The following is an 11,324-nucleotide window of genomic DNA, read 5'->3' on the forward strand; positions in this document are numbered from 1 at the left end:
GTCACTTGTAAGACTGTTTTTCTACACCCACAACACTCGTGAACACTTGCACTGACATTCCGTCTCTGGCATTTAGGTAGAGATTACAATATAGGAGCAAGTCATTCATGAACACCAACTTTCATTTATACAGCGCCCTTCATGTGGGGAAGCATCTGAACACTTTCAGCATCGAATACCAGCTAACCACTGGAGCCAACTATGAAAGTATTCTACATCAATTGTCATAAAATTCTGTGGTAGACTTACATATAGTCTGCAGCAACTACACAATATCAATGAAAATCTACATTTTACTTGACTAAATTTTTGTTTCGCATCCCTTATGGGTGCTAGATTCCTACTTGTGTTACATATGCTCATTTATAATGGGCTTACTGGTAAAATATTAACAGCATGGCAGGCATCATACTAATGGGAAGTACATTCACATTTCCACTTGCTTGGGCGAGTTTTTTTTACTGTAATGGTGTTTAAGAGTTTTAAAAACATCTACTGTGCCTTGTGAGCACAGCATGAAACAATCCAATCTTGGCAGAAATCTAGAGGATTTGACTCCCACGCTGGAACTTGATAGTCATAGTCTAGGTTGTCATACCTGTAAACTACTTAGACATGCTGCATAGTCAGAGGCACCATCCTTTCATTAAGACGTCATGTCTCCCTACTTTTCTGATGGGAGTTAGATTCTTTGGCACTATTTGAAAAGAGAGTGTCTCTCCCAACTATCCTTCAGGTTAAAGATTCACTCACAATGGCAGTCTGTTTCTGTTGGACTAATTTTGCTCAAAATCGCCTCAGCCCAAAACGTTTAGAGACTTTCGGGGCTATAAAAATGCAAGTTCTTCATCCTTCCTCCACACCTTGAAAATATGGAGCAAGAAATTACCATATGGCCCATCAAACTCCTTCCACACACAGGTTCACTCATCATAAACCTTCCATTATTCATTTCACTTTCTGAGGATGGTAAAACAAAACTCTGTTGCAATTTTTAAACAGCTTAGGTAAAAGCAGCAGAGCTCCAGGATGGGTTTCAAACCTCTCATTTCCATTATACATCTTTGATGGTCTTTCCTTGACATTTCTATTGTCTCAGACGTTAGTGTACCATTATGTTCCACGCAACATTTATTCATTGCCACTTGTACCTCCTTACAAACCCTCAACCTCGCTCTGCAATAAATATTTATCCAGTAGTTAATTGCTTCAGCTGGACTGTCAGCGTCTGTCAGGGTGAATGAAGTGGATACTGGAGGCGATGGTCCAGTGGGGGTGGGAATATTTAAATCACTGCAAGTTTACTCAGTGATTAAACCGCTGTTGATTGCAAGGGGAATGCTGGACCGTTACTCAATTGCAATACAGGAATTCTCGGTGTTTTGCACAGAGGAAAACAATACAATGCGACGTATTTTACAACTGAGGTTCTGTAATAGCCTTTTTTTAAAATATATATATAATAATAAAAAAACAGGAAGCTTCTGATAGCCTATGCTTTAATCACAACACGTCAGTAAGAGGAGTGGCTCAGCTGATGGGAGCCTCAGTGACCTACTTTCATGTTCATTACACCACTGTAAGGTAAGGAAGGTTAAGTGCAGCACAAATGCACAACGAAGGGGGGGAAAGGGATCCAAATAAATACCACAAAGACAACGTTTGGAAACTTGTGGTGACTTGCAAGCTTCTGAACCACTGCAACCCTTTGGGTTGATTGCCCTCCCACCCCCACCACCACTAACCCTCAACGTTTGCTTTTTTTTTGCTTTTTTTTTGCTCCATTGCGTTAGTGGATTCCAAAGAGGCGTTTGTGGAGGAAATCAGACGGTTTTTGTTTCCAATCAGAACCATTTCTGTGCGAGGCACCGACAATCCGACAATGCGGGGGGAAGTTGCAGGAGAAACACATGCAGCAGCACAGCTTTAATCGTTAGGAACCGAAATGAAAGCGAGTGGATGCGAGTGTGAGTAGAATGGTTTTATTTTGTTTCAAGTGCCTCGACTGTTCCAGTTGGAGCAACTGTCGATGGCAATTTATATACTGTATCATATCAACCGGTTTGAAAGCCTTCTGCATTTTCGGTTGCGATTTAAAGGCTGTTTAAAGGCTGTTGTTGGAGGGTGGTTCTAATTAAACGTGAAGGCTTTAAAACAGTCACACTCTGCATATTGCACAGCAGCTAAAACATAAAGGGCATCAAAATAGATTCATTTAAAACTTAACAGTGCTGTTGCCTCGAACTTTGAAAGGCCTGGAGTGTGGACTGGTGTCATTAATTTGTCATATTCTTAATGAAATTGCTGCTACTTTATGATGAATAGCAAGTCAGGAAGCTGGCTTTAATGCAGTGACCATTCCTGTGACATATAAATGAGTTCATGCAATATGCCCTTCAGTAATACTGCGGCACACCTTCTTCATTTATTTAAATGTCCCTGGGATTTATATGCTGTTAATTTTATTTATAAACCTAGTTCAAATATTCACATGGGCTGAAGACGCGGGCTATTTTAATTTATAAGGAAGCACTGATTTCACTTCATCGTGTTTTTTGTCTCCCCATTACTTCTGTCAATGATTTGGATTATCCATGGATGGATGCAGCAATATTCGATGACAGTATTACTAAAGAGCACATTAATTTTTTTTTCACACTCAGATCCTGAGGGGTGGCGAGGGGGAAGAGACACCAAATCATTTGGACATGTCTTGAAATAGTTTGCCAGGTGTGGGAGTACAGTAACCTACAATAATAAATCATAATTGGATTCCTACTTCTTCAGTAAGTATCTGCCCTTGGTGTAATACTGCATGCTGTAGTACCATTCGAGTCTGCTTGTTGACCAAGTCTAATCCCATGTACCCTGACCTTGAATACTAATCTTATTTATGAGTTCATCTCAGTAGTCAGAGTATGATTAGGACTGAATGAAAACCCGTATTAAAATTACAGCAACTTCCTGAACATTGATGAAAGGTTTTGTAGAAGAATTAGGTAAAAGCTGCAACACAATTGTAATTCGGCAATTCACCAGGGACTAGATAAAGTCCAAGAATTACCTCACCAAAAAAAAATATTTCCTACAAATTGTTTTACCAGATGAGGTCTGCAACAGATCAACACATTGATGCGAATCATCTTAGCTTGCAAGATTTTTCTCACACTAAACCAAACCCCAAATGTCTATTAAAGTTCTCCAGATTGAGTTGTTTTTTTAAAACTGGATGTTTGAATATTTAATATTCAACAATGCATGAGCCACATATAGCAAATTTAAATCGCAAAGCTGTGAAAGGAAATGCTGTCTCAGTTACATTTCATTTCATCAGATGGGTTAAACAAATTTACATTTATTTAAATCAATGTAGAAAAACAAAGACATTTACTAAATATGCACACACTTGACTTATCACCTAATGCCCACCCAACAATATATGACCTAGTTCAGTCCCATAATAAGGCTCTGGAGCAAGAGTAGTTTAGGGACTCCCTTCCCTCATGATTCTGAAATCTAAAAGGTTGCTTAATTTTACCCTCTCCAGCTCCTCATGTTCCAATAGGTTTATCTGTCTTTTGTAAGCAGAAGCAAGTAGCCATATAAATATGAAGCCCTGACCATACATAGTCCAGAACTTGTATTGAGAGGTGCAATGTAGAACGTATTGATGACCTGGAGACAGATTCCATTGGGAACTCTGAGGGACAACAGCTAGCAAATGGGAAAAATATTTACCAATTCACATTTATGAACCCACCCTAACACACTGACTTATTAAACTGTGCTTTTGCAGACTACAGGGAGACTTCTATTAGAGAACTGTGTGGTAATTATTTCCACTATGATGGATAGTTAGGTATCCAAAGGTCAATCTAAGAGCTGCGATACGAAAAGTATATTGACAAACACATTAAAATTACATAAATAAGGTCAACCTCTTATGTATTTTTAACCACTACAAAATTGCCAAGCAATTCAAGTGATGATGTCCCTTTAAATTGATAGTTTATTGCTTTGGGATTTTGTTTGCTCTTCCCTCCAATTTGCATGTATTGGGTTTCTCTAGAGTTACTTCATTGTACTGTAAATAAAAATCAAATGATTAACACTTTGTCACATCAAAAATGTGGCCATCTCAAAATACTCTAAATTTCTTAGCTTCAAAGCAAAATATGCCACTTCAATAAAGTGGAATTTAAATCATTAGTCATTGAAATGATATTTCCAATTCATAAATAAGATTTCTATCCTTCCTTAGGGTGTGTTTCATTGGCAACTTTGAATTCCTCTCCTTTGGAATAGAAGGAAAGGTAATACATTTCGCAGGATGCTGATAACACATAGTTACCATGACAACTGAGAACTTGCTGGCTTCAGAACGACAGGTGCTGGAGGATGCACCTCAGGACCCATCACTAGCTAAATCCATAGAGCTGTTGTCAGATAATGTGCAGGAGCCACAGTATGTGATGGAGGTTTCAAGCAATGATGGACATCTACCGTCAGCAGTGATCAGGATCAATAGCTCTTCGAGGCAAGTCTGAACAATCATTAACCAATGTTAATGTACAGAAAACACACTTGTGTTTTCGCAACGCAATTGCAAACTGCACTAATGCAATGCCATTAAGCTAATATGCAATGAACATTAGGAAAGGTAGCAGCGATGCCCAAGAACAGAGATTTAACAGCATCCTTTTTAAGCTATTTAAAACCTCAGACAGTAATTTGGTGTGTAAACAGTTGTTGTGAGGAACATTTTAGTCTGGTTCAGATCATTAATTTATCAATTCAAAGATCTACTGGCACTATTTCTCCAAACCCTCATACACACACTCATAACATCCAGGCTCGACTATGCAAACTCCTTGCTTGTCGGCCTCCCCAACTCCTCTCTCCATAGGCTACAAATCACCTAGAACTCTGCAGCCCATGTCCTCTCCCGCACCAGACTCCGTGACCCCATCACCCCCATCCTCATCCAACTCCACTGGCTTCCCACCACATAAAGGATACAGTTCAAGATCCTGGTCTTCACCTTCAAAGCCCTCCATAGCCTTACCCCTCCCCCCACCTCTGTGACCTCCTGAATCCCAAACTTTCCTGCTCGCTCCTTCCACTCAGTGGGCTCCAGACTGCTTCAAGTCCCCACCTCTCCCACCACACTATTGGCGGGTGGGCCTTCTGTTGCTCTGCCCCCACCCTCTGGAACTCTATCCCACAGTCCCTCCTCACCCCCTCCCTTGCCTCCTTCAAGACCCATCTCAAGATCTTCTTGACTGCTTTGGATCCTCCCTACTTTAGACCCCCAGCTTAGCTCCGAAACACTGACTGTCCAGCACCTTTGGACATCCTCCCGACATGAAAAGCGCTATACAAATGTAATTTTGTTGTTATTCTGACAATGTACCACTGTATATCATTGTTCACCTTGTAGGATCAACAATAAATATGATCAGACTGATTTATAGCATTGTAAAATATGAAACAGCTGTTTTGTTAAAAAAAACGGGGCAACTGAATCTCTCTTTTCTAGTTTGTCCAGTGACGTTCAAATCTGCAGAATTTGCCATGAAGCCAATGACAATGAGGACCTCCTTTCTCCATGTGAGTGTTCTGGAACTCTGGGGACCGTCCACCGCAGTTGCTTGGAGCAATGGTTGGCAGCTTCAAATACCAGCCACTGTGAACTCTGCCACTTCGAATTTGCTTTAGAACGCATGGCAAGACCACTGAATGAGGTAAAAGTGCGGACAAAGCTAAAGACAAAACGAATGGATGGACCGTAAATACTAACGCTAGAACCATACAGAGTGCCACATAACATTACAAACCTACCATCACATCTGTGCTTTATGCTATATCCCTTCAGCTATGTATCCCAGAGGTTTGTTTGCTTTCTTTACCACCATCAAGCAATGCATTGTTTTCAACAAACTCAGTGTGTCCTAAGTTCTGAGTATTCACCAAATGATCTCACTCCTTAGGGCTCACTATGAGGCCCTGAAGTGCCCAGCTCATCATTTCCTTGCAATCCAATTCAGCTTCTGAATGAAGAAGAATTATCCTTTCAAAACTAAGTTTGAATGTACTTCAGAAGCCCTCCGCCATTCTAAACCTTTAAATCTTTTCCTCCTGCTCATGTGACACTGGGTCAAATAACTTGCTAAAACTCCAATTATGCAACATTCATCAAGTCCCCTCCCCCCCAACAATGCATCAAGCCTGTTTTTAATCCCCAAAACTCTACAAAGAATTGCCAAGCAAACTGTCCCACCCATAGAAACTCCCTTTTGCATTTCATGAAACTCGTGTGTAATTTTCCTGCTAATAGCATAACCACTGCAGATGTCAGGATAACAGTCGTGTAATTGCCAGAGTTACTTTCCAAGGAGATGGAATGATGAGACTGGGGCAGCCAGAAAGGCAGGATGAATGTGCTAGCAATGTCATAGAGCTATCACTGACTGCTTCTTGGCAACTTGCAAAGCAGATAAAATGCATCAGCAGAACTAGAAGGTGGATAAATACTTGTGCTCAGTTATAGTTAGATTTGATACTATTAAAGGTGAAGTATAATACAGTAGTGCCTGATTATGGGAATGCAAAATGTTTCGAGTTGTACAACAGCTCCAGGCAGGATAGAATGCATTTTACCTGCCAACTCATTTTGTGGTTATAAATAACTAAAATTTAGAAAATTACTGCCGAGAAAAACACAGACAGTCAGTCAGCCGGGAGCCTTGGAATTCATGGAATGATCACAGTAATTAATTATCTTAAGATACTATCAACTGTTATTGATCAACACAGAATAAATATAATTAAAAATTTATGCAGAATTCAGTACTCAGTAAAGCTTGTAAATTATGTAGGAGAAAGTTATAAGATTCAGGTTTTTACTTAGAGCTACGTTATGATGAGTAAAGGTTTTGCCGGGGACCATTCCTACATAATAGTAATGGAATTATAAGGACTCGTGCCAGTTGGCAGCTAAATAACATGCAGCACTTACAGAAATTCTATTCAGCTCGTTGCTACGTTTTTCCTTTCAGCGGTGCTGCCAACTGCACCTCTGCCTTTGATAACAGTATTGGAAGGTTAAAAAGCTGCTTGCTAGATTGACACATCACAGAAACAGGCCATTCGGTTCGATTAGCGAGTGTTGGAAATTTATACTGGTGCTTCTAGAGAAGAAACTTCCAAACCACCAGCTCTGTGAAGTGCACAAGTAGTTCTCTGTTGACACCTGTGCTGTGGAGTCTGCCCTATAATTCTATTTCAAGTGGCTCTATAAGATAAACATGCCATTAACTCACTTCAGAGCATCTCAAAGACTTCAGGACAGTCCACTATAATCCACTTTCAAGCATACAAGACAACAATGGTCAGTATGGCTGTCACCAACATAATAATGGGCTCAACTTCACAATTACAAATGTTTAACTGGGGATCAACTTAAAATGGCGTTAACACGAGTCAGATTTTCCACGATTAGTAAATGCTTATGTGGCCTATATTAGAAAATCCAGCATTTGGTTCACAACTTAGCAAACAAAAATGTATTTTTGGCTAAGCAACAGTCCTATGAAAATCATAATGTATGTGCTGATTCAGGCCTCTAAGGACCATCCTCAGCATGACATTTATTGTCTTCCTAGCTTGTGAATTTTAATAGGTTAAAATTCTAGGTGTCTTATAAAGGTTCTTCACATCTAAATTGAATTAAAGGTTAGTGACCAATGCGATGTAACTCCCTATTCATACCTCGTTGATGTTCATCCAAGTCTTAAGAGCTCCCACCGCCAATCAGGGTCAAATCTATAAAATACAGTATTCATGCTGTTATGAAACATTAAATGTCCAAGGCCAGTTGCTAATATCTCAACACGGCAGCAAGAGCTGAGCTATTCAAAATAATGCGACAGGTAGTATCAGAAAAAAGGTGCTAGTCTCAGTGATGTTTGGATTTGGGTAATTACAAATGATAAGAAATGCATAAACAGCATGGCATTTTTAATATTTAGTTCCTATTCAAGGGGGAAAAATTGACAACTGCATGAACTGTGATGTCTTAGCTCTCTCTTGGTAACTCCGTTGCACTGCACAGTTGAAAGTGACTCATGTTCACTTTTCTAGTGGCTGAAAGACCCGGCATTGCACCATGAGAGGAGGACATTGTTTGGAGATTTCATCTGTTTTCTCTTCATTACCCCGTTGGCTAGTTTGTCAGGCTGGCTGTGCGTCCAAGGAGCAGTTGACCATCTTTACTTTAGCAGCAGCATGGAAGCGGTTGGTCTTATTGTTCTTACATCAGCCCTGATCACGATATACCTTTTCTGGACCATTGTAAGTAGATTGTTATCAACGTATGCTTCTGTACATTATTTCATGGGTGTTTATAAGAGCAACATAGTTAATGCATTTACAAAGGTCCTTTTGAAGTCAATATTCAAATATGAAATGTCAAATCACATTACTGTGTAATGAACATTTAATAAGCCCAACAATATCAATTGAAAACTTACAGTGTATTCCTTCCCACTTCTGGCCATAGGTTTCTTTTCGCTATCATATTCGACTATTCAAAGAATGGAGACGGAGCAATCAGAACGTTAGACTACTTATTCCTCGACCACAAGTGTTACTTAACAACCAACCCAATCCTCTCCTGGCACAGAAATCAAGTAAATTACAGTCTAAAGAAACCATTGTCTGACCGTTTAAGGGGCGATTGAGTACTTCAAGAGCACCAAACACGAAAATGCTACCAATCCTGTGGATTGTTAGGAAATGATCGAGGATGTATTTTTTAAAGGCAGTTCAAGAACAGATGAACTTTGTCTTGCACTGTATTGCAAATTCACACAACTGGTTGTTACACCTGTCTGATAGTATGCTTTTAGCTGATGGATTATCAGCACAGATGAAGTAGAAATCAATTTGAACTTCTTTTGTAAAAAAAAGTGTGTTTAGGCAAACGATGTTAAACCAAATATAAATAAACATGTAATATGTACATTTTCTGTGTTTTGTTTTAAAAACATGGGGTTAAACAGATGGAACACAATTGTTAAATAGACTTTTATTAGAGATACAGAAACATTTAAATCATACCAACGCAAGAACTCCACCGCCCAACATACCCATTGTACAGAATTGTACACATTAATGATTCTCTGCTTGGCAATAAGTTTAAAGCAAACTTAACAGGAAATTTGTAAAGTGTACTAAACAGAGCACCACTCCATCTGAGTCACTAAGCCATTAACCAATTTAATAACTCTGAAGAGACCAATAAAATTCTGATTGACAAAATTATGAATGCAGCAAGTCAAGGCCAGTGACATTTCACTGTCTCGTGTGCAAAGTAAACACATTGCTGCTTTATTTCATTCACACAGTGTATGGCATAAAATACAAAAGAAATTAATATGCATTCAAATGCAGTGAAAGAAATCATAACTGTGACAAGTGAATTTTTTTATATCCCATTTGATTTATTTTCAATATACTAATGCTCTGTTGCAACACAAGAAACCCATGTTAATCTTTTTAAACTGAAGGGGAACATTGAGGCAAACTAATGCATTCCTCAGGATCATTTCTCGTAGAAACCATGGTCATACTTGTACATCAAAATAGACTCAAGTATTTCTTCTATCAAAACATTTGTTGGAATTATATACAGAAGTATCAGTTTAGCATACCAGAATATAGGATAACAATCTATTATAGTCAATATCCAAATATCTAGCTCTGGTCAAGAAGAATGTTTGCAATTACAGGCTTAATGAGGGTAGGGCCTTCTCTCTTACTAAAGCAGTTCAACACTTAAATTTCCAACAGACCTATTTAAAGGAATGCAGAAGTTGCCAAGAAAACCTACTATGAAACATTGGAAAGATTCAGTCCATCACAGTATCCAAACATGTACAGTCCCTTAACAGGTTGCCATGAGTTTTGAATCCATGGCTTGATACAATTAATTATGGGTTGAAATTAGTGTCAATTCATTAGGGCAGCTGCAGAATTGACAAATCAGGGTTTTGTTGAGACATTTTACAAAATGCGTCAAAATGGAAAGGATATCCCAGCTAATCTGTACTTCTGGTTTATCTTTGGGGAGGGCAATCCAATTCTAGCAGCTTGAAACTGACAGTTTTAAATTCAATAAACTGTTTCTCAGATCAATGTGAAGGATCATTGCACTGTTCAATGCATTCCCTGGTTCCCCTAATGACAGCTCATCTTCTCATTCACCTCTCCCAGCAGAAGAGCTCAAACTCTTTATAGTCTATTTCAACCCTTCTCAGTGGCACGTGATTGTGTGCAATATCCATTCAGTGCATTGTAGAAGCCACTACATTTGTATTGCTAAAGCCAGCACCCCCCCACCCACTTTATAAACTGTCCATTAAAAATATACAATCGCAAAAGATATTTTTAATTAAACAATTTGCACTTCAATATTTGCTCATAAATAGTTTAATTGATGCACTATAAAATATTTCCATTTACACCATTTGACCATTGAAACAAAATAAAGAATGAATTGCAAGTCAACACCAGAACATCTAACCACACCAAAATAGAATAATCGTACAATTAAACCTCCTCTCCAATTCTAGTATTTTTAGGGCTGAGGGTAGAGAAGGTAGAAAGATACAATATTCAGTAGAGTGAGCTTATGAAATATACAACTGTACTTAAGATCAAAATAGAAATGTCACATACCAACAAAATATTTTGTAACAATTTCAGGTATTGTACCAGTCACAGAATTCATAGTTTTCCTAGAATTCAATCATGGATAATCAAATTCAATGAAAGAATGCTTGCATTGCACAAGCAAAGCAACTTAACAGTGAAGGTGACAGTTCATAATGCTACATTTTCTACACTCAACACTGACAACCTAAAAAAATAAGTCATTAAGCATTTCATTCAGAATTGATGCATTTGGACTGTAGTAATAAATATAGGATTATATTACACAAAACCCACACCAGTTCAAATGGAACCTTTAGTGAGAACATCTTGAAGGAACATTTAGACACAAGCACACATCCTCACAACTGGGCTTCCCTAATATTACAATTTAGATTGGAGTGATTAGAATTTTTAGAGCTGTATTGTAACTGACCCTTTGTCACAGCGGTACATGAAAGAACAGTGTAAACAAGAACCAGAGTCAAAGGTTTAAAAACAATTTGTCCTGCTTATCCATATAATAAACATTCTATGTTTAAATTGTGCCCTCGCAGAATGTATTATCGTAAATCAGGTTTACTGTAAACAATTCTACATTGGAAGAAGAC

The 11,324-nt window shown here is 38.6% G+C and overlaps 1 protein-coding gene across 1 annotated transcript; it reads left to right on the forward strand.

Annotated features, from left to right (window-relative positions):
* The first annotated feature begins 1,809 nt into the window (after nt 1-1,809).
* On the forward strand, nt 1,810-8,908 carry zgc:158785 (RING_CH-C4HC3_MARCH2_like domain-containing protein). Its single transcript, XM_007907073.2, has 6 exons — nt 1,810-1,967; nt 2,664-2,786; nt 4,262-4,537; nt 5,540-5,744; nt 8,143-8,352; nt 8,561-8,908. The coding sequence occupies exons 3-6, from the start codon at nt 4,353-4,355 to the stop codon at nt 8,720-8,722; spliced, it is 762 nt and encodes a 253-aa protein (XP_007905264.1). The 5' UTR covers nt 1,810-1,967; nt 2,664-2,786; nt 4,262-4,352; the 3' UTR covers nt 8,723-8,908.
* Nucleotides 8,909-11,324: the final 2,416 nt, after the last annotated feature.

The sequence above is a fragment of the Callorhinchus milii genome, unplaced genomic scaffold (assembly GCF_018977255.1).
Source record: "Callorhinchus milii isolate IMCB2004 unplaced genomic scaffold, IMCB_Cmil_1.0 Scaffold26, whole genome shotgun sequence".
Lineage (NCBI taxonomy): Eukaryota > Metazoa > Chordata > Chondrichthyes > Chimaeriformes > Callorhinchidae > Callorhinchus > Callorhinchus milii.